Source organism: Schistocerca piceifrons, chromosome 8, assembly GCF_021461385.2.
Source record: "Schistocerca piceifrons isolate TAMUIC-IGC-003096 chromosome 8, iqSchPice1.1, whole genome shotgun sequence".
Taxonomy (NCBI): domain Eukaryota; kingdom Metazoa; phylum Arthropoda; class Insecta; order Orthoptera; family Acrididae; genus Schistocerca; species Schistocerca piceifrons.
Window position 1 is genome coordinate 304,255,065 of NC_060145.1, and position 24,693 is coordinate 304,279,757.

At 42.0% G+C, this 24,693-nt stretch overlaps 1 protein-coding gene across 1 annotated transcript; it reads left to right on the forward strand.

Moving 5' to 3' along the window:
* Positions 1 to 1,488: 1,488 nt before the first annotated feature.
* Positions 1,489 to 4,560, forward strand: LOC124712301 (trypsin alpha-like). The gene is made up of 2 exons (XM_047242593.1): positions 1,489 to 1,854; positions 4,162 to 4,560. The coding sequence occupies exons 1-2, from the start codon at positions 1,489 to 1,491 to the stop codon at positions 4,558 to 4,560; spliced, it is 765 nt and encodes a 254-aa protein (XP_047098549.1).
* Positions 4,561 to 24,693: the final 20,133 nt, after the last annotated feature.

The following is a 24,693-nucleotide window of genomic DNA, read 5'->3' on the forward strand; positions in this document are numbered from 1 at the left end:
TATCCTTTCACCATGAATTCTAATTCCATTCCTGAACCATTTTTTTTTATTTCCGTCATTGCTTCTTTGATTTATAGATTGAACAGTAGGAGCGAAAGACTACCTGTCTGTCTTACACCCTCTTTAATCCGAGTACTTCGTTCTTGGTGTTCCAATCTTATCGTTCCCTCTTGGTTCTTGTACATATTGTATATTAATTATTTCGTTATAGCTTACCCCTGTTTTTCTCAGAACTGAGAACATCCTTCAACATTTGCCAAGGTCGAACGCTTTTTCCACGTCGACAGAACCTAAGAACGTGACTTGATTTTCCTTAGTCTTGCTTCCATTATTAAACGCAACGTCAGGACTGCTTATCTGGCGCCTTTACCTTTCCTAAAGCCAAACTGATCGTCATCTAAAACATCCTCAATTTTCTATCCCATTCATGAGCTGATAAGCTTACTGTGCGACGATTCTCGCACTTGTCAGCTTTTGCAATCTTCAGAAATGTGTGAGCTATGTCTTCCCGAATGTGCGATGGTATTTCGCCAGCCTCATACATTCTACACACAAACGTAAATAGTTGTTTTTTTTTCACTTCCCCCAAATGATTTTAGAAATTCTGATGGAGTGTTATCTATCCCTTCGGCCTTATTCGATCTTAAATTTTCCTAAACTCTTTTAAATTCCGACTTTAATACTGGATCCCATGTCTCTTTTACATCGATTTATGTTTTTATCCTGTCGCAGCTTGAGACGAGGCGTCCCCGTGGTAGACGCCTTCAAAACATTCCAACTACACGTACTCTTGTCTGCATCTAACAGTGGAATTCCCGTTGCACTCTTAACGTTACTACTCCTGCTTTTAATTTCAGTGAAAGCTATTTTGTTTTTATACATGCTGGATAAGTCTTCCCGATGAGTATTCTTTTCCGATTTGTTCACATTTTTCATGAACCCATTTCACCATAGGATCCCTGCACTTCCTATTTATTTCATTCTTAAGTGACATGTATTTTTGTTTCTTAAGTTTCCTCACCATTTTTCTGCTTACTTGTTTTATCGATCAGTTGAAATATTTCTTCTGTTATCCATGGTTTCATCGCAGTTACATTCTTTGTACCAACGTTTTTCTTTCCAGCATGTGTCACTGCCATTTTTGGAGATGTACGTTCCTTTTCAACTGAACGGCCTAGTGAGCTGCTCTAAAAATCCAACCGACTACCTAGAGCATACTGTAGATCAGTTCAGAACGTGGCTGAAAGGTGATAAAATTAGCTGTTTTATATCAATCAGCTGTGCGTCGCCTTTGAGGGAGGCGTGTCAAGATCTGTATATATTTTCAAGTGCCTATACGGTAACTTATCGCAGGAGATAAAGAGTCTGTCACAGGGGGTTTTTGCTAAGTACCCCGATTACCCCAGACTGAGATAAGATACTCGTCACTGAATCTTGTACGGCTTATATAGGCCGTGGCCCGAGTGGTGTGCACCCACCGCGTCCACTATGCAGCACCTCGCCCTCTTCGTGGTGTGCCTCTTGGGCTCGTCCCTGGCCATTCCCGCGTCGACCAGGTTGTGGAGCCGAGGCAACAGCCGCATCATTGGAGGTTCCGACGCCGACATTGCCGACTACCCGTGGCAGCTGTCCTTTGAGTACAGCGACTCGCACATCTGTGGAGCGTCCATCATCAGCTCCAACTGGGCGCTGACGGCCGCTCACTGCGCTGACCAGTTGAATGTCCTTCTGATGAGTTTCCGAGCGGGATCTTCAATTCGTGGAAGCGGTGGTACCGTTCGCAAGGCGGGTTCTGGCTACATGCACGGATCGTACGATAGCAATACGCTAGACTACGATGTCGCCGTCATCAAGGTGAGTAGCAGTTGCTGAAGATGTGCGTGACCAAATTAATTCAAGGTTTCTTAGGCTGCTCTTCTCAAACATACGTTGCATATACTTACCATTTCTCCAAAATGAACTAATGAGTCATCCATGTCTTGAAGCTGAATCTCAAGGTTGTGCAATACTGAATAAAACAGCAAATATGCATAATTTATGTTTTCTATATGTTCTGAAACATTTTGTGCAGTAATGTGTGGCTATAATCACACCATAATGTAGAAGTTGTCGTCACTGAAGTTACTCATCAATGTATAGAACCGTTTTGTAAAAGCTTTGTAGGCAACTGTACTGGCAGCATGTTTGCGAATTCTTTTAGTGTTCCACCAGTTCTAATCTACAAGACGATATTCAGAAAGCAATCAATACCCTTATCTTGTATGTACGAGTACTAGCTTAGCGCCCGGTGTTTCGCTCACGTTGACTGCACGGTTTGCACAGGTTTTCTTTGCATTTCTGTGATGTCTACAAATTACAGCCTCGTGTAAGCTTTCCCGGCTGATTAAAGCGATAGAAGCATGGTCTTTTCCGAGTGTGCTTCTGACCAAAACGCTATTCTGGTAGCTGGAATCGCAGACCTTTGTTAATGTTGTCTTTTGGGTTCTTGTGATGGCGTTTCTATAGAAACAAAACTTCGCTAACACGTATTTCTACAAGTCAAGTACTAGTTCTCATAGATTTATCTTTAAAAATATCTTACTATAACGAAACATTTTCGTACAAATTTTCATCTCCTATTGCCCTCCCCACGTTGAGTTTTTGAAAAAATGAAACATGTGTTTTTTTATTTTCTAACAGTGATGCCGAATTCATCTGTTCGTATATTTAGCTATAAAAATGCTTTCATAGTGAAACTCAGCTCTGTCTTCTCTTAAGTAACTATTTTTTGTGGTTAATTTTGCCAGGTTGAGTAGCCTGTAACGAAAATACGTTTCAACAATTCATTATTGAGTTATCTACATAACACTGTTCCACACAACAGTCACTAACTGTACGATGTAACTTCAAATTCTGCCACCATTACTGTTTGTGTGAACCTATAGCTATTCACACAATTTGTTTACTTCACATCATCATTCGTAACAGTGGTTAGATTGGACTGTGCAAAAAATTGGACTGTGTCAAAAACTGGGACTTCGTACGGGCGCTGATGACAGCGCACTTGAGCGGCCTACAAACCAAACATCATCATTATGCACATAAAGACATAAAATTATTAAAAAAATATTCTTACAGAGTATCGTGATGCTGTGCATAGTCAAATTCATTTTTACTTCAGTTAAAGGAGACTAATTTAAAATCCAGCTCATGAAAATCTTTTCTGCATACATTTCAGTCACTGTCCGCCTCCTGTAGCTGAGTGGTCAGTGAGACAGAATGTTAATCCTCAGGGCCCGGGTTCGATTCCCGGCTGGGTCGGAGATTTTCTCGACTCAGAGACTGGGTGTTGTGTTGTCCTAATCATCATCATTTCATCCCCATCGACGCGCAAGTCGCCTACGTGCCGTCAAATCGGAAGTGTTGCACCCGGCGAACGGTCTACCCGACGAGAGGCCCTAGTCTGAATGGATCGGTTCAAATGGCTCTGAGCACTATGGGACTTAACATCTGAGGTCATCAGTCCCCTAGAGCTTAGAACTACTTAAACCTAACTAACCTAAGGACATCACACACATCCATGCCCGAGGCAGAATTCGAACCTGCAACCTTAGCAGTCGCGCGGTTCCGGACTGAAGCGCCTAGAACCGATCGGCCACCACGGCCGGCAGACCGTAGTCACACATTAATTCATTCAGTCAGTCACTGAAACCAAAAAGATTTGGCAGTTCTTAGTATCATCTTCCACCCTAAGAATACGTTAAATGTGGACAAATTCTGCGATTTTCTCTGGAAAAACTGATGTCAGATGTTGCAGTCTCATTTCAGAGCTACAACAGTCACATCACAAAATGCTCCCCCAGGCATGGGCGTGTGTGTTGTGTTCAGTGTAAGTTAGTTTAAGTAGTGTGTAAATCTAGGGGCCGATGACCTCAGCAGTTTGGTCCCTTAGGAATTCACACAAGAAAGTAGTATTATATGTATTATAGACTACATTGCTTCACGAAGTATACATGAAGGAAGACGATTGAGAGGTAAATAACAATGGAAGGGAATATCAATACCAATCATTACGAGGAAACAGATACAAAACCTTCAGCATCTCTTCCAGTCTTCAAGTACTTATCTAAAGTCTCATTAAGGAGACATACCTGTTACCAAAGTTTGCTTCACTGTTGCCAGGCCCTTGGATCCCTGCTTGACCCGAACGCTCAGGTCGTCAGCCTACCTTCTGATGGCTACGACCCGGAAGGTGGTCTCGCAGTGACGGTGACCGGTTGGGGAACCACGTACACGGACGGGCCAGCAGCCAGCACCCTACAGAAGGTCGACATCAGCATCGTGGACCGCAGCACCTGCAGGGGCATCTTCGCCAACATCAACACTGTGACCGACCGCATGGTGTGTGCCGGCGAGGCCGGCAGGAGCGTCTGCAACGGAGATTCCGGCGGCCCCCTGGTCAGCGGAAGCACCCAGGTGGGCATCGTCTCCTGGGGGAATCCAGAGTGCGAGGCCGCCCCCGGCGTCTACTCCAATGTTGGCAACCTGCGCTCCTGGATCCGAGCTGCAACTGCTGTCTAAACCGTCCTGGTTCTCCGTTCTGTTGCCCTTAGCACAGCGGCAGTTGGTAACCTCGCCGTAGAATGCCTATAATCCCCAAACGGTATCAATCTTGACAATAACATTCCAGTTGCTCAAAAATGCCGTATGTTTTATAATAAAGATTTGTGTTAAAATGTCTTATTTCAAACTTGTAACACTTCGTCTCCTTATTTACCTCGTTGCCAAAAGCATAGTTAACAGGATGCCATTTCGTTAGCAGCTTGACATCGTTACCTGAGTTTGCTTCAATGTTGATGGAATTGTAGTATTCAGATAGCGCCTCATAATAGATAATTTTTATAACCAAAGAACATAAAATTACGTTTATACATCTGGTTTTTCAATTCAGATGCTCACAGGCAAATTGCAAAGACAGCATCTTGCTAATCTTCCAAGCCTCATATTAACAGATAATGTATAAATTTCTTAAACGGGAAAATAGTGCACATTATGAAATTCTGTTCCAGTAAATAGTATCACTGACCAAATCAGTATATGAGTTCAATACATAGCTTCTAACAAACAAAAGGTCCTAAAGACAGTAATAACAACTACAAGAAGAAGATATTAAAATATGAGGAGTGCTGTAGACCAACTGGAATTCATACGGAATGTGAATCATTTGCAATTAAAGTTACTATTTTAATCGAGGTGAAGAGCATAATACGTACAGTCAGAGCATCAGCAGTACATATTCTTCACTGGTTTCTTACGCCCATTTAAGAGACTCAACACAAATATATATAGAGCTAACTTTACGAAAGTAAAAGATTTATGGCGGATGTGTGTAAGGTGAAAGGTGTGTGTACGTTCGACAAGAAACAACCAATTTGACTACAAACTATGCACACTCTACTGTCACCAAAAGCACTCAGAATGGGTTAGATACATTCAAACCTTTCAGGACATCATAAATTGTGTTCCTAATCATTCTATTTTACTCTGTCCACGTTTCGTACTGAAGGAACAGCCGTCTGACAAAATCAGAGAAACTGTACCGTATCCAAACTCACGATGCTTAAGACATCACGAAGTCATTGAAATACCTCTTAAAAACATAAAACTGGAGCAGCGGAGAGAAATTGGCTGCAGGAGAAGACATTCAACAATACAGAAATCGAAGTAGGTCAAAACCTTTCGGGACCGATGACCGTAGCAGTCTGGTCCCTTTAATCCCACAAACCAACCAACCAAAACCTTTCAGTTCCCTCTCATCAGTTGTCGTCCAGATGAAACAACAAGATCCAAAAATTTTTCTTCGTCTACAATGGACCATTCCGTATTAGCAGAACAGCTCACCCTAATGCAACTGAGGTCGAGGCATTGCGCTCAAAAAATCTCGTGGTTGACACCACATTACCAGTGTAAAGCGTTTCGTAGAGTTATTATGTGGGCATCGTTTTCTTTTCTTTTTTTTTTTTTTTTTTTGTTGGTCGGTACACATTTCTTTGCATAGTCATGTTTCGATGCATTTGATTTTCTCATTGACGAGTGGACTGTTGTAAATATGTACAAGTCAAGTGATGAGTCATTTCAACCTATGTATGCGCAGGCCGTTATTTCTCTTCACCTTACATAAGGCTGAAGACGTTGACCATTTCTTGTTTTTCCTTTGCTTTATGTATTTTTGTGTATTTTTGCTAATATAATGTACTTTTCTGTTACGGAAATGAAACTTTTTATCGGTATGTGTCACACAAAGATTCTGGCGAAACTACACTGCAAAAGAAGCAGCCATTTTTAGTCAAGTGGAAATGCGTAATGGTACAAAACCATGATTGTTGGATGGTAGCATCGGGTACTGCGTAAGCTAACAGAATTTTTCTTACACACTGACACACTGAATTTAGCAGTAGTTAGACAGTGCTTGGCAAATGTTGTACAGTACGTAGTTGTGAAACCAGTAGAGAATTTTGCGTTGGATTCCACATCTTTCGTTACTCATCGAAGGAGGTTTCTTATTTTCAGCGTAGAGGACTGAGCATAATAATACGGAGTAAGAACTTTGAGTACATCATATGAACCGATTTAAGTAATATATGCGTTAGTAAGTGATGGAAATAATTATGAATTTATGATGGTTATTGGATGACGTGATGAAGATTTTATGGGTTTATGTAAATGTGGAGATTGGTTTTAAGAGTTCAGGAGATATGCAATGAGGTTAGGGACTATGAGGGATTATATGATGATTTGCTTGTAGGGACACTTTTAGTTTCTTGGATTTGTGGTTTCTGTCTGGGGTAGGAGGTTTCTTATGAATGAAGGGGAGCTGTGCTGGGAAATTTGCTACTTTATTTGATACGCTGTGATAAGAACTTTTTGCCTGTAAGCGTTTTTCTGTGTGGGTAGTAACACTTTTGCTTATGTGCTGGTTCCGCTTGTCCTAACAAGTTTTCTTTCTCGTATAACAGGTTAATGATTTTTTTGCTTTTTCAGCTTAGCTTAACATACATAATCATGTTTACTCACAATATAGCACAACTACTCTTTATTTTATTTATGTGTAGATGTAAGGCATTTCTTTCGTACCACTTTGAGTTTATTGCATTGGGGAATGCCAAATACATTTTTATCATAATTATTAGTTAGCATTTGCATAGAGTAAGCATCTGTACCCACATTTCCACTGCCATTATGTTTTGTGACGACTGGCGCTCTGTAAAACAATTTCTTTCAACAGGCACGGCAACAATTTTCTGCATAATCCTTTATTCCCTTCCTACATCCTTTTCTTTCTCAATAGTTGTTAGAGAGAGAACTTTTTGTAGGAAAAAAGTATTCTGTTTCATTATTAAATTGTAAGTAAGACAACCTTAAGGAAGCATATAATATTGTAACTGTATTTTGACAGATTATTGAACCAAAATACTACTATTATTACTTTCCGTACATCTCTTGTATACATACAATGTTTTACTCATATTTTCTTTCCCTGAATACTGTATAACAGTGATGTAAAGAATCCATTCACACTGAAGCGCCAAAGAAACTGGTACAGGCATGTGTATTCAAATTCAGAGATATGTAAACAGGCAGAATAGGCGCTGCGGACGACATCCTCTATATAAGACAACAAAGTGTCTTGGCCAGTTGTTAGATCGGTTACTGCTTGCTGCTGCAATGGCACGTTATCAAGATTTAAGTGAGTTTGAACGTGGTGTTGTAGTTGGCACACGACCGATTGGACACAGCATTTGCGAAGCAGCGACGATGTGGGGATTTCCTCTACGACCATTTCACGAGTGTACCGTGAATATCAGGAATCCGGTAAAACATTCAATCTCTGACGTCGGTGCGGCAGGGAAAAGAACCTGCGAGATGGGACCAACGACGACTGAAGAGAATCGTTCAACGTGACAGAAGTGCTGCGCCTCCACAAATGGCAGCAAATTTCAATGTTGGGCCATCAACAAGTGTCAGCGTGCGAACCATTCAACGAAACATCATCGATATGGGCTTTCGAAGCCGAAGGCCCGCTCGTGTACCCTTGATGACTGCACGACACAATGCTTTACGCTTCGCCTGGGCTCGTCAACACCGAAATTGGACTGTTGATGGTCGGAAATATGTTGCTTGGTCGGGCGGGTCTCGATTCAGACTGTATCGAGAGGATGAACGTGCGGAGACAACCTCGTGAATCCATGGACCTACATGACAGCAGGGGAATTTTGAAGCTGGTGGAGGCTCTGTAATGATGTGGGGTGTGTGAAATTGGAGTGATATGGGACACCTGACCCCTGATACATCTAGATACGACTTTGACAGGTGACATATGTGTAAGCACCCTGTACCATCACCTGCATCCATTCATGTCCATTGTGCATTCCGATGGACTTCGGCATCTCCAGCAGGACAATGTGACTCCCAACAGATGCATAATTGCTACAGAGTGGCTCCTGGAACCCTCTTCTGGGATTAGACGTTTCCGCTGGCCATAAGACTCCCCAGACATGAACATTATTGAGGATATCTAGGATGCCTTGCAACGTGCTGTTCAGAGGAGATCTCCAGCCGGCCGCGGTGGTCTAGCGGTTCTAGGCGCTCAGTCCGGAACCGCGCGACTGCTACGGTCGCAGGTTCGAATCCTGCCTCGGACATGGATGTGTTCTAGGGGACTGATGACCACAGATATTAAGTCCCATAGTGCTCAGAGCCATTTGAACCATTTTTGGACATCTCCACCCCGTGTACTCTTACGGATTTACGGATAACCCTGCAGGATCCATCGTGTCAGTTCCTTCCAGCACCACCTCAGACATTAGTCGAGTCCATGCTACGGCACTTCTGCGTGCTCACGGGAGACCTACACGATATTAGGCAGGTGTACCAGTTCCTTTGGCTGTTCAGCGTATATGCTTATATACAGCCTTTGTGGTAATTTGTCAACTTGAGCTATATGTTGTGGACTTGTCTTGAATGCCACCACAAATTCGATTCTCTTACGGAAATTTACTTTAGGTATTTGCGTATCCATGAGGTAAACACACACACATAAATTTTTATCCTAGCTTATGTATCTGCTCATTTGTAACAATGTTTGTCCAACTCAGGCGAGCAATAACGAGCCGCGCAATGTTCTTGTAAATGACTCAAACTGCCAACGGTGGGGAAAAGCGAACCACATGGCTGATTTCTGATGCGCTCCGTGCTCAAAAAAATGGCTCTGAGCACTATGGGACTCAACAGCTATGGTCATCAGTCCCCTAGAACTTAGAACTACTTAAACCTAACTAACCTAAGGACGTCACACAACACCCACTCATTACGAGGCAGAGAAAATCCCTGACCCCTCCGGGAATCGAACCCGGGAACCCGGGCGTGGGAAGCGAGAACGCTACCGCACGACCACGAGCTGCAGACAAGCTCCATGCTGTATGAGATGTGCAATAGAATACACTGGCAAGGTTGACTTCAAACTAGGGGTAAAGTTATCCACAGCAGAGTAGTCTTCAGAGTCACATGCGAAATGAAACGTCGTAGCGGGGAAACAAGCATGGGGCAGGTCCTGCCTCCTACCCTGGACCCCTGCAAGTGCCATTGATCCTTTAAAGGAAGGAGCAACTGATGAGGTAGCAAGTCTAGTCTTTCAAGCAAGCTCAGGGGAATACTTCGATAGTGTTAGCAGTTTCCGGAGCAATTGCCAATACATTTCATTTGTGTATTTCATACCGGCTGTTGTCGCCTCAGGGCCTATTCCTTTGGACATGCATGGATGTCCGAAGGAACTTCACATCGTAATTCGGATAACATGGGCACTGCAATACCGTGTTTATCCGCTGTCACCGGGCACGCGACATGTTTTCCCTGTACGTGAATGTACATAATGGATGTACGAGTACAGGGGGTAGACACTTGGTTTATGACATATGGAAGTTTCGGTCTGGCTGTGAGTCGTGCACGGATAGTCTAAGTTCCGCTTCGAGTGCCGAGAGGGAAAGTTCTTGTTTATCTCACTTGCGGCAGCGTCGCTTGTGTCAAGTTATCCTCGTTAGTGTTGTTCTGTTTGTCGAATGAGTCGTAGCGCCTCCGCTCCAACTTAGTGCTTGTGTTTGTTTACTTGCAGCAGCGTCGGCCGCTCCGCTGGGGCTACCATGGTTTCCACGTGTATCAACGAAAATATACTGTGAGCTTTACTTGCAATAAGATAACGCGACACTTGCAGCCCGGATCTCAAGAAATCCACGATCGGCTTGTCCATACAATTCATGTGAACTCTGATCAGGTCCACATCGCTTATTTTTACGCAGAAGAGTAAGTGCTTTACGTCAAATTTATGCATTTACTTCACATTAAATGTAAATGTCGTGTGACTGGTGTAGACCGCTCGCAAGGTGCAAGTCTTTCGATTTGACGCCACTTCGGCGACTTGCGCGTCCATGGGGATGAAATGGTGATGATTAGGACAACACAACACCCAGTCACTGAGCGGAGGAAATCTCCGACCTAGCCGGAAATCGAACCCGGGTCCTTAGGATTGACATTCTGTCGCGCTGACCACTCAGCTACCGGGGGCGGACTACATCACGTTGAACGATTATTAACGCGAAATAGTTCTCAAGTACCGTTCATGTATCGCAGTAATTCCGTTAGTGTGGTGTTACTCGCTGATGCTGAAAATGATTATACCAATATTTCATCGCATTTACAGGTGTATGATTACCGCGTTCGTGTCATGTGTACTGGTGAAGAGGGAATCTGCTTCCTATGTAATGAAAGTGGACGCTTTCGGTGTACTTGTCCACGGAGGCGGGTTCTATTAAAGCCGTCAATAGTGTAGCGTTGAAAATTATCGGTTGCTGATCATGTTCCTTCCACTCCTGAAGTTAGACCTACTTCTGCTCCGGATCATAATGACCGAAAAGACTGTTCTGATAATCGTGTAAATGAATTTCCGCCTGTATCTTTCCTACAGGATCAGAATCCTATCGCCTGCAGGAAAGAACGTGCAACAGTGAAAAACAAGCGACGTCGCACTCACGATGGTGAGGGAGAGGAATTCGGTGTTCTTTCTTCTGATCCAACGTCCTCCGCATCGATTTTGTCCACTGCTCTTCCCCATGACACGATACCTCCCGTCCGTGGTACCGTGAGTGACAGAAATTATCTCCAGCATCCCTCCTGCTTGCGAAGTGGCTCTTCCCGAGATGACTCTGAATGGAGGGGGAGCGGAGTCCTTCCCTTTGTCTTTCTGTCCCCCATTATAGTCTGATACGTGACAATGTCCTTCTGCATCTTCCTCTTCATCCGCCAACTGTTTCCTGAATTTGCCGCGTACAGTAACTCCAGAGGAGAACAAAATTAGCGACGAAGTATAACCTGCCGCATTGGTGGTTCCACAGGACGCTTCTGCCTTAGTGACTAGACCTGCTATACAAGTCCCTTGTTCTGATGGGCTGGAACCTGTGTCTATGACCCCTCCTACATTTCCGTCTGCAGAGGCCACCATGCCATGTAGCCGACAGAGAGAGCGCATACAACCTGACCGTGCGGTGGCACGTAATGAATCTAGGAATAAAGATTCCGATGACGGGGATCCATTCCCCCAATGTTTGATTCATATGTCGACTCCGCAATGACTACATAATTCTGGTCGGTAGGTTCCGTACATCCCTCTATATCTGTAGTCAATGACCCAATCCAATAAGTTCTTTTCCTTTGAACAGTAGCCCTGTGCTGCTGTGTCCGTTCATTTATGACTCATGTGCAGACATAGTATACTTACAGGAGGTGTTATTTAGACATTTCTCCTTAATTGGTTTTCGTATGAGCTTTAATATAGCACCCGGTTATTCTACGGGGACTGATTTATTCTTTCACAAAGGCACGCCTATTGATGTTCAAATGTAGGATTCCGGCAGGGGCTTAGGTTGTCAGGTTTTTAATCTTATCTTGGTTCTTCAATACCTGGCACTGTTCGCACAGTGGATCATTAGCGTTTACGTGAATGGGACGACAGTTTGGTCCATTATCAGTCTTCCGATTTTGCTGATGCGCGTAGCGTTCTCATGGTGTAAGGTAGTAAATAACTTGATTCCAAAGAACGAGCGACTTTTAAGTATTGGGCTTAGCGACACGGATTTATGTAGCCTACAGATACGACACGACATCGTTTTACGTGTGGAAATAATATGGCAAATTGGTCTTGGATTAGGCCACAACTAGCCTTCCTTATACGACCTTCTGCGACTGTATACACTATGGACATCATATTGCGCCCAGGTTCATCCTTCTTTTCAACGTCGAAAACCCATACTGTAATGTGGCTGCTGGGACACTTCGTCCACTCTGTCGTAGAAGGCGAGGGGAAATTCACGTGGCCTTCTGGCAGTACACGATCACGGCTTATAGGAAATGCCTGCGACTGCCTCGATATCGAGACTTCTTTGCCAACATGTTGAATCTTGTTTTTCGTCTGCAAGGTGTTTGTTAATTTCATTTTCGGATGATAGGTGTTGTCTTGCTATTTATGTCCCCATCTGGTTTGCTCCAGCTGGTTCTCTCCTAGTTTCCTTGTTAAATTTGCGTTAGCCAGCCGGAGTGGCCAAGCGCTTCTGGACGCTTCAGTCGGGAACCGCGCGGCCGCTACGGTCGCAGTTTCGAATTCTGCCTCGGGCATGGATGTGTGTGGTGACCTTAGATTAGTTAGGTTCAAGTAGTTCTAAGTTCTAGGGGACTGATGACCTCCGCTGTTAAGTCCCATAGTTCTCACAGCAATTTGAACCATTTTGAATTTGCGTTAGCGTCACTCCAGTTCATTTGTAAAATGCGTTTAGATGAAGTACATATATACATGAGTGTATATAATCATTCCAGTCAAATTAGAATTTTTCTCTACGCAAAGCCTTAGTTTGCCTTATAGAATATAATATGATTTCGCTGTCTTTCGGTTTTTAGATTCTATATAAAGAATAAAAGGAAATAAATATAAAATAAATAAAAATTGGAAAAAAATTAATAAAATGTAGAAAGACTAAACAAAAATTGTTGATACATAGCATGAGAGCTTGGTAGTGGTTTTCCCTGTATGTTCTCGTGTTTTTTCTTTCCCTTTTTATTTATTATTCTGTTATCATAATTTTTTCTCACATTTGCAGCTCTACATAATGATTTGACTACGGTCTTCTGAAGTTTCATGATAGCACCAAGTCACTCTGTTAATAAAAAAAAAGTGGTAAGGCTACCTCTATCGAAAAGCACGAAGTCCGGATTGAGTCCCAGTCTGGCATAAATTTTCATTGTCGTCACTCTATTATACAGCTGGTGGTAGTCTACATTCGCACCTGCGAATTTATTCACGTATTTCATGACAGCTATAGTCGCCGCAAGGCCTTTTCCTTCGGACGTGCATGCATAGCAGAAGGAACTTTACATGGTAAATCGGAATAACACAGACACTGTACTATCGTATTTCCTCTGTTCCCTGTATCAAATAGAAGTTAGTCTGCACGTTACTGGCACGAAGTCTACCATGAAGTCACGCGTAACTGCTATATTAGTGTCCCCAATATTGGAACAAGACGAAGGTGTTTAGTTTTACCACCAACTCGCGCCGCCCGGAGTGGCCATGCGGTTCTAGGCGCTACAGTCTGGAGTCGAGCGACCGCTACGGTCGCAGGTTCGAATCCTGCCTCGGGCATGGATGTGTGTGAAGTCCTTAGGTTAGTTAGGTTTAATTAGTTCTAAGTTCTAGGCGACTGATGACCTCAGAAGTTAAGTCGCATAGTGCTCAGAGCCATTTGAACCACCAACTCGCGTGCTGCGTACGCACAGTGGCCGGTAGCGCAATTCCGCCCTACCTACTGTTGTCATGTAAGCTAGCCTTAAGAATTCTGCGCAAGTTATTAGCCGCATGCACCCTAAAATTAAATTCTTTGCTAAATTGTAAAAAAAAAAAAAATTCGTTGTATAAATTATGTTGATGTTACATTCATTAGTTTTTTCCCTACAGAAAACTCATTACTACTGATACGGTAATAAATGCACAATCAGGTTGGTCACAGTGCTAAAAACAGCGTTCTATTACAGTAAGATACGTTGTCTGTACGACTCCACTAGCAAATAAACGAATTTAACTTAAAACATCTTAAAACAAATAGCTGTGGCCTACAAATCTAAGAGCGTGAAAGTCAAAAATATCTCTAAAAATATTAAAAAACAAGTGGCAGCAGAAGATAAAAATGGAGACAAAGCCTTTCAAAGCAGTAAAAAGACAAATATATTTTCATGGTTTACAACGGAAATATTTCCAAAAAACGTAATCTGTTTAAAATCCTAAAACATCAAACTCGGTTTTCAAACCAGGCATTTTAAAAAATTGCTCAAAAAATGTGATGAATTCAAAATTTTATCTCTGTACAAAATTCCTATGTTCATGACACTTGTTACATGAAAAAAACTGGACACAGACTGGTCCGTAAGTAATGTCAAAACAGAATTTCTTGTGAAACTATGGCAAGGCTTAATTTCGGCCGGAATGCGTCGGAACGGCGTTCCGACACCTTCCAGGAAAATATTTTTTTGACCTTACTAGATCTAGTTGGCACGGGACATTTAAGATAATGCACTTGTATTAAATTGCAACGTAATCGTAATTTGTCGATGTCCCGGCAACGGTGAAATGTGACAATGGATGACCAAAGTGATGCAACGAGCAAGGCCTCCGTGTAGGGTGACGTACTGTGTGTGTGTGTGTGTGTGTGTGTGTGTGTATGTGTGAGTGTGTGTGTACAATGTTCACCAAGCAGCTGTATTGCAACTGTTCGAACGTTCTGGCTGACAGCAGTTGAGAACGTGACGTCATAGTAAAGAAGGTTGTCGACTTCTATCGACATGTGTCGAACAGAATTAAGGAGAAAAGTGATGCTGTTACGGAGATGGTCGAGAGCAACTGCTGTTTATTTTAAATCTTCTAGTTTTATTGATGAGGTGATAAGAAATTTCGTTTTAAGAGCCTTAGTTTCAGAGCAGTATTTTGTAGCAAATTTTTTCTCATATGCACGTCTTATTACAAGATTTTGGAAACCGAAACTATGATTTTTTATAGCTGAGACTGGAGTCGGCGGAGGTAGGGGGTGGGAGGGAGTTATACAGTTGAAATTTTAGGAATGGAGCAGTAAACTATTGTGGCACAATATGCGAGTCACGGATATTCACTGTTGGCAACTGAAGTTATAAAACCAGGAAGTACATAAAAATTATTCACCGCGTGTGCTTTCCTATATAACAAAGCTCTCTGACGGCGATGAGCACATGTGGAGGCCACGTTATCTACTATCGCAATTGTTGATCTCATGGCGAATTTTCCACTTGTATGACAGGTGTAACGCAAAACTTACATCTATGGCTGATCTGATAAAGGAGAAACAGTCTGAAATCAGTCATGAACAAATAAATGTTCATCCTGTGCAACTTAAGACGGTTTTGGTAACAGGTATTGTAAATCCAATCAAGTTTAGATGTGTTATCATCTGTGATATAGATCACACTTCTTAGCTAAATATCTATATGAAGCAAGAGTGAGAATAAATATATAAACACTATATACCAATAAGAGAACATTGAGACACGTTAGAGTCCCGCATAATGAAGCATCATCACAGGGAAAAATAGTTTCACTGCTCCTCTGTTCGGTTTATATAGATATTCTCAGTACCGAAAGTCTGAAAGTAACTCCAGGTGTGTAGGAGGCAGTTCGCTTACGTACCGTCTGTGTGAGGAAATCTTTCACAAAGCATTGGCTGGTGAGAAATGAGAAACATTGTAATTAACAGTGAGTATAGTATAGAGATTTCTGAGTATGTATACGCATATTCAGAAAACAGTTTAGTAACGTAACATGTGATTGTAGATTTAACCATGGTTCATAGCTATTACAGAATTCACTATCGTAAATGTACAGCATAAAATCTGGCCAATGATCAATCATGCCTAGTTTACAAGAAACACGTTTACTAACATTTAGAAAAAATCGATTATGGATTATAGTTGATGAGACACATATCGTTATTATTCATCATCGTTCACATTCCCACCTCACAATCCGCTGATCTACGTATGCACCCGAACAACGGTGTATTTGCCTACATAGAGCACCAGTGCTTGACATCACTTGCTAGGTTCGGTGCGTATCACTCTGCTTATATAAACTCCCTTTGAGTTGGTATTTTACGTTAAGTCGCTCGTATACAAGGAAGAAAATCCTTAACATTCTAGGTCTTACGATTGCGTGTACGTATGCCTCCTCTTGTAGATGCTACGTTGTTCACATCGCTATTCACGTATTACGCGTTGTGTTCAAATGTTAAATAAGGTGCAGAAGTATGAAACCGGAATTTCCTTATAGATGGTGCTAGCCGTCAGTGTAGAGCCCGTCTGCAGAGCCACTGCTTCCTGTAACGGCTGACGACGATTGTCAACCCACAGTAACCCAAGTTCCGCACATCGGTATCTGTTTCAAACCCGTAAACATGTCGAGTCTTGTGTCTGCGAACTAAGATTTGTGGGCAACATTGGTTTTCGATTATTATTTGAAGAAAACTGCTGCAGAATCGCATCGAATGCTTGTCGAAGGTTCCGGCAACATGCCCTTGGGAGACACATTGTTGCGAATGACTCAAAACATCCAAAATTTGAGATTTTGAAGTGAGAAACGACTAGCGTGGGAAACCACCGAAAATGTTCGAAGGCAACTAACTGCAGGCCATATCGGGTGAAGATGATACCCAAACTCAACAGGAACTCGCGAAGCAATTGAATGTGACGCGGAAAGCCGTTTCTCTTCTGTTGAAAGATATGGGAAAGGTGGAGAAAGTAAGAAAATGAGTCCCGCATGAACTGAATAAAAGACAGCAAGCAAATCGAAAGACCACTTGTGAAATGCTGCTCGCCAGATACAACAGAAACTCGTTTCTCCATCGAATAGTGACAGGTGATGAGAAATGGATATATTTACAGAACCCGAAGCGTTGTGAATCATGGGTGAATCCGGGCAAACCATTGACATCCTCTGCAAGACCAAATCGCTTTGGAAAGAAGGCAATGATCTGTGTTTGGTGAGATCAGAAGGGATCCATTATGAGCTGCTAAGACCTGGTGAAACTGTTAACACTGATCGTTACCAACAACAAACTGATTTACCGGTAAATCGAGCTGTGCAGAGAAATATATGTTTTTCCAGTCGTGCCTTGTCTAAATCTGAAAGAAATTATTCTATATCTGAGTTGGAAACATTGGCAAATATTTGGGCATTTTCTAAATTGCGACTATTCTTATTTGGGAAACATACTAAGGGGTACACTGATCATCGAGCACTCCAATTTTTAATGTCATCTAAACTAAACCACTATAGTTTACAATAGTTTAACTTCACTGTTGTCCACATTCCTGGTACCGTATTCAAAATATTTTAGGGGATACTTTACAAGTGCTTCTACTGGTTTTTTCAAGAACACTTCTGAAAATGATTAGAGGAAAAACTTTATTTTTTGTATATACGTAAGGCAGCCTTCGAAAACTTTGTCTCCTCTTCTTTACCAGACATAGCGCATGAACAGGATAAGGACCTTATTAGGAAAGACATAAATGTACATGCTATGAAAACACAATCACTGCAGTAAGTGACTCTGTATTGGTTGTGTGCATACTCAATGATTATTTAAATAAGCGTTTTGTGTATACACACCTCAGTTATGCCCACTTTCGTCCGAGAAAATGCTTTGACTATCTTCGTACAACTTGTTACTTTAACAATTGCATCAGAAAGCCAAACCGTCGACGATTACATATCGAGCGCCATTTTTACCTAGTATTTCTTCTAAACTAAAAGAGTAGGCTGCTTAGACCTATCAGGACTTCTTGTCACTTCACTCATTGGATTCTCATGTGTTTTTATTGCTGATGAACTGACTTCAAAACTCGTTTCATTCACTCCTTTACGAAAATCTATACCAAAACAGTATCCAAAGCCTTTGTCAATAATTTTCAACGAGAAGTTGCTCACAATGATAAAGTCATTTCCGACAACGATCCACAATTTCGATCAAATATTTGGCACGTTGTTAGCGACGCCACAAAATTAGATCTGTTTTTATTTCACTCTGATGGTCCCAATTCAATGGCGCAGACTGCATTATGCGAGAAATGAACAAGCTGTGCAGAATATGTTGCTATCGTCAACATCAGACTTGGGACAAACACATTCACACATTCCAAGAGATTCTCATTAAGTTACCACATGAGTCTACATCGTTAACTCCGTTACTTGAAGTCCAAAACCTACAACCAGCTGATCGTATCAGGGAGATAACACCACTTACAGCTTCGAAAAAATTATAAGGAAGTATTAGATATAGCGCTAAACAACATGAAAAAGGCTACATGAAGAAAATAGAAATCTCAGCAGAGACAAGCATACATCGAAAAGTAGATTGGACAGAATATTCTGGGTACGTCTCATCCTTTATCATGGAAAAGCGAGCATCTTATTCACAAATTCTTTCTTGAATATAGGGGACCTAATTGGATTCGTGGAATTGTATACGACAATGTAGTGGCAACTGAAACTATTCGGACGCACAAGAGTAAGGAACTTAATGTTTCATATATCGAACCATATATAGAATAATCCTATTTACTAAGGTTGTAAGCAGATGATGGAGCTACATGTCATCTATTTCGAAAATATCCTTTGTGTTAATAGGGCACAGCAACAGTTAGCGATAAGCAACGCTATTGCACCACATGCCAGAGCGACTCCCATCGCGCGGCAGGCAAGTTTTGACAAGAATCGGGCGACTATCATCGTGCAACGAACGTCATTTACCACGTACAAATCGAGCGTTTTGCTGCCTCGGCACGTACGCTAAATAGACTGCTACCAACTTACAAATTTCATCTAGAATCCGAATAAGAAGAAAATATTTATATAAAATGAAAACAGTATTTTTATAAACTGACATGATTACTAGAGTAGATGTACCAAATAGCTGCTTATAATAAGATATCTGAGCCGTGGTAAAAATTGCTGCTTACAAGGGAACCTCCCCATCGCACCCCCCTCAGATTTAGTTATAATTTGGCACAGTGGATAGGCCTTGAAAAACTGTACACAGATCAGTCGAGAAAACAGGAAGAAGTTGTGTGGAACTATGAAAAAATAAGCAAAATATACAAACTGAGTAGTCCATGGGCAACATATGCAACATCAAGGCATATTTGGGGACAGGAGCGCCGTGGTCCCGTGGTTAGCGTGAGCAGCTGGGCAGCGAAAGGTCCTTGGTTCAATTCTACCCTTGAGCGAAAAGTTTACTTACTTTGTTTTTGCAAGTTATGATCTGTCCGTTCGTTCATTGACGTCTCTATTCACTGTAATAAGTTTAGGGCCTATGTATTGCGACGGCACCGCAAAAACCGTGCGATTAGTAGACGAAAGGACGTGCCTCTCCAATGGGAACCGAAAACATTTGATCCAGGAAAACACGTCTGATATATTCTATACAACACTGGCGACGGCATGTGCGTCACATGACAGGAATATGTTGTCGACCCACCTAACTTGCACACTTGGCGAATGGGTAAAAAGATTCTTCTACCTTGCCCGATTTAGGCTTTCTTGTGGATGTGATAATCACTCCCAAACAAGTGATGAAAACATAAGAGTGTGTCACATAAACTGCAACAAATGAATGCAACAGTTACACAGTCGCACAGTTTTCTCTGTGCTCTGTCAAAACATATGTTTTTAACGTTTTCAAATTTTTCCCTGTGTAGACTGTCAAATCCTGCATCTGTCCAAGCAAATCTGAACACGTCCTGGAATTTTGGAGAGCGAAATTGATTATGTGTGAGTGCCTGAACTCTGATAATTGTCTGAAAATAAAAATTAAAACTTTTTGCTGGAGGAAAGACTTGAGCCAAGGACCTCTGGATCCGTAGCTGTTCACGCCAACCACGGGACCACGGTGCTGCCTGGCTCACGCTCTCCTTGGTGTTGCATATGTTGCCCATGGACTACTCAGTTTGTATATTTTCCTCATTTTTTCATAGTTGCACACAACTTCTTCCTGTTTTCTCGATTGATCTGTGTTTAGTTTTTCAAGGCCTATCCACTGTGCCAACTTATAACTAAATCTGAGGAGGGTGCGATGGGGAGGTTCCCTTGTTAGAAGAGCGCGCCGCAGCGCGTAGTGTGAAGCAGTCGCCCTCCGTTTCTGGCGGTGGCGCCGCTGTGGCAATCGCAGCTTTGGTGTCTCCCTCTGGTGGGAAAGGGGAAAGGTTCTCGCCCCCAGCTTGCTAGTCTGTCTCTCGTCCGCACTTGTTAGGCATTTAGTGTCAGTCTGTCGGTCGGAGCTGCCTCTGTCATGTTTGTCAGACTCGGTGTGTTACCGAATTTATTGCTTTGAGTGTAACGGCCTAATTCCTGAAATATGTTTTGATCTTGCCTATCATCTTGAGAGGCGGTATCTGTGTACAGTAGAGCATGTTGTTTGGCCAACGTTGTATAATTTTATATACGATTGCATTTCATGGGCTTTTATTTAAATGTTCATTTTAGTACATAAAGTTGCCACCCTTCCACCGTAAGCCTTTATTTAGAAATTAAAATCAAGTTGCACCTACGGTGGCAAAGTCAATATTTTAATTTTAGTGTTTTGTGCCATTTCCATCCCTCCTAAGGGGTGCATAGTTTGTGTGCTTGTGTGAATTGTTAAAACTTTTTGTTTAAAGTAATCTGGTGTGTTGCAGATTTGCACCAGTGCAGTCTTTCAGAGGTTGTTGTGAGTGGTCGTAACTACGGCCGTGTCAAAAGGGAGCGGCAAAGTTCTCAGCCCGCAAGCTCATATAGTCAAAAATTTGTTTCTTTCTGCCTCTGAATAAATCATAACTTGATATTTAGAGGGTGCTTTATAATCTTAAATATTTCTTTTAAGAAATGCTTTAGGCACCATTGAAGTGAATAAATTACCATTTGTTAAAAACGAATTTGCTTATGGTTTCATCAGTTATTCCCTGGCAACTACTTCCACGCTCACATACTGTGAATGAATGTGTTAATGTTCTTGATGAATCACTAGTAAGTAGAATAAATTCTCAAGAAAATTCTTTGAAAGTAAATCACGGTTCAATATCTTTACTTATGACTGATCGCCATTTTCAAGTACCTGCGATTACAGTTCTTGTGAGAACATGTTTGAACGTGAATGTTATTTATACAAACATCAAAAAAAGTTTTGCATCACCCAGGTTCCCCGAACTCCTGTACATAGACGGTAACTGTGGATATTGTATCACAGACACAGTACCTCTGAATAATCAGAGATGTCACTAAACGAGCCCAAAGACGTAAACAACCGTGCATGAACAGCCCCTATTACACGTAGGGTGTCCGACAGTTGATCAGTTCCACTCATTCCACCAGGAAGGAGGTACATGGCTTGTCTTTTCTGTAAAGCCTAGATGGTCAATATCGCGGTTCGAACGCGTCTGCATTGTTTATTTGTGCCAGGAAGGGCTCTCGACAAGGGAAGTGTCCAGGCGTCTCGGATTGAACCAAAGTGATGTTGTTCGGAGATGGAAGAGACACGGAGAGACAGGATGTCGATGACATGCCTCGTTCAGGCCGCCCAAGGGCTACTACGGCAATGGGTGATCGCTACCTACGCATTATGGCTTGGAGGAACCCTGACAGCAACGCCACCATGTTTAATAATGCTTTTCGGGCAGCCACACGACCTAGTGTTACGACCCAAGCTGCGCACAATAGGCTGCATGATGCGCAACTTCACTCCCGACCTCCATGACGAGGTCCATTTTTGCCACCACGACACCATGCAGCACGGTACAGAAAGGCCCAAAAACATGCCGAATGGATCGCTCAGAATTGGCATCACGTTCTCTTCACCGGTGAGTGTCACATGTGCCTTCAACCAGACAATCATCGGAGACGTGTTTGGAGGCAACCCGGTCAGGCTGAACGCCTTAGACACACTGTCCAGCGAGTGCAGCAAGGTGGAGGTTCCCTGCTGTTTTGGGGTGCATTATGTGGGGCCGACGTACGCCGCTAGTGGTCATGGAAGGCGCCGTAACGACTGTACGATTCGTGAATGCCATCCTCTGACCGATACTGCAACCATATCGGCAGCATATTGGCGAGGCATTTGTCTTCAAGGGCGACAATTCGCGCCCCCATCGTGCACATCTTGTGAACAGCTTCCTTCAGGATAACGACGTAGTTCGACTAGAGTGGCCAGCATGCTCTCCAGACATACTGACAGTAGCGAGCCAGTGGGTGTGTTGGACCTTCCATCGAGCTACAGACCCCCTTGAAGATGTCCTCTGCAGACGGGGGCGAAACGTTGGGAATTGACACAGAATTCATCAACCGACAGCGGCATAACAGCGCGGATAATTATAATTGACATGACAATTCCGGCCGTGAAAGTCTACAATTTAGTAACTAAAATTTGTTACGGTTGTCTTTGATTGTTCCGCATGCTACTTCCGATTTATACAGGTTCGTATTCTGAAAGTTCAATAAAGGTTTCGAGATAGTACTTGCGTCTAAATCCTGTATGTTTCTTTAATATTTCTTGTGGGTATTTTCTCGTGTAAATATAGATTTCTAATTCTTCAAGAAAGTTTATTGCAAAACCTCCCGGTATTCTGTGCAGAATCTCGAGTGCATTTTCGATCGTAAGCAGTGTGGTTTCTATTTTTCAAGTGTAGTAAGAAGCTTGACTTATTACATTAGCTCTTTCTAATGTGTTCTTTGTATCTCACGTTAAAATTCCTTCCTCTTTGCCCAATGTAAAAGCTATTACAACTGCCAATATGATTTTATATGTGCTTTGGTTATCATATTTCGACGTCCTTCGGTGGTGGCGGAACGTAATTTTATTAAAAGATCCTTATTGGTTCGAAAGGGTAGTTGAATAAGTGTGGCTCAAGTACATCAATTCATTTGGAGATTCTACCAAGATAGACTGCTGGTATGTATCTCTTTTTGTATGTTGATGATGTTCCTCGAGTTACTGTTAAAGAATCTTTGGTCTTCTCGTGGCACAGTATTTGCCTCAGCGCATTCTGATACATTTTTAGTTGACGTGTGGCAGGTGATGGAAGTATTTAAGTAGTGCTATGTCGATTTGTGATTGTATCTGTTAGATGAGGAAAGATTAATTGTAAACGACAGCAAGGATGAATGAGGTGGATATATTAGAAACTGAAGAGAGCATATATTTTGAATAATATTCTTTTTTTAAGAGCAGAAGCCTTGGATAAGGTTGCAGCACTGCGCAGGTACCTTGTCAGAACGATGATTGTTATCTGGTTAACTTTTTGCACTTACTCAGAGCTGAGAGAAAGGCCACCCCATTTCCCCAGGTGATGCATTAACATATTAACTGATGAAGCTGTTTGATTTTTACAGAAATTCCCTGTTAACATTGTACTATCTTTAAATCATTGTTCAGTTTGTTTAACAGAGTATTGTTTAGACCTACGTTATGTGTGAAGATCATGCGAAGTATTCTTCTGTCTTTTTGAATACATACTTCAGTCTCAAATCGTTGTCTTGGAATATCATTTCATTACACACTACCACGTTGTACAATGTGATATGAATCTGTTTGAGTATAGTTTGCAAATTTTATTTAGAAACAGAAATCTAGCATAGCCGCTGCCCGCATGCTGTTTGCTGTTGTGCTTTCGAGAATTTTGCAACAATGTTATCAAGATATGAGGGAAGTGGAAATACTGATTAAGACCAGATAATTGTTTTACTTGAATTGCTCATTATGGATAGAGACAAGTTGCGTTTAAAGAATTTTTCCTACCACAACACATTATGTACAGTTTGGTAATAATAATATGCAAATAGTTCGCGAAAATAGGGCACGGTAGATGGCAAACACAAACAGAACCTGACAGGGACATCGCAACATTGACAATAGCTTCAATGGTGACACAGAAGTTAATGAGCAATCAGTACTTGGGATACCTAGTGACGGTAATTTTGTTAACGTCCCGACCACTAGTCAATTATTAAAAGTCCGCTCTGAACCAATTCTTGACCGTGACGTCATCTCAAAAGGCGTGGTGGAGGCAGAGCAGTTAATGTCGGCGAATATTGCTAATTTGCTTAATATTATAATTCAACAAATGACCGAAAATAAAAAAGACAGTGGCACATGTATGATAACAGTACAAAATCATACGACCGCACTCCAAGCAGACATACAAAAAATATATCACAGTACTAAAAGACACTTAAAGCGAAAAGATAGACGAAATAAATGCAAGACTGAGCGGACAACTGACTGAACTTGATAAACAAATTTTCCGAACTAAATTTACAATAGGAACAAAACCAACAAGTACGTAATAAACATTCAGAGTGAAGTCAAACAGTTAAACACCACGTATGAAGCAGCTGCGACTCAAATGAAGTCTTGCCGGTCAGTACATGAATCAGTAACTACACAGGTTACAGAAACTGAAGACAAGGTAGATACGATGACCAAACAATCAATAGAAAAGCTTCAGTTAGATACGGACAATCATTTCGCAAACACAAACAAAGAATTTCACAGTTGGTTTGACGAGAAGAACAAA

What these genes read in the sequence shown, in the direction of transcription:
- LOC124712301 (XM_047242593.1), top strand. Translation starts at nt 1,489, where the DNA reads ATGCAGCACCTCGCCCTCTTCGTGGTGTGCCTCTTGGGCTCGTCCCTG. An exon ending in ACGATGTCGCCGTCATCAAG is followed by an intron (nt 1,855 to 4,161) that starts GTGAGTAGCAGT and finishes CACTGTTGCCAG; the next exon opens with GCCCTTGGATCCCTGCTTGA.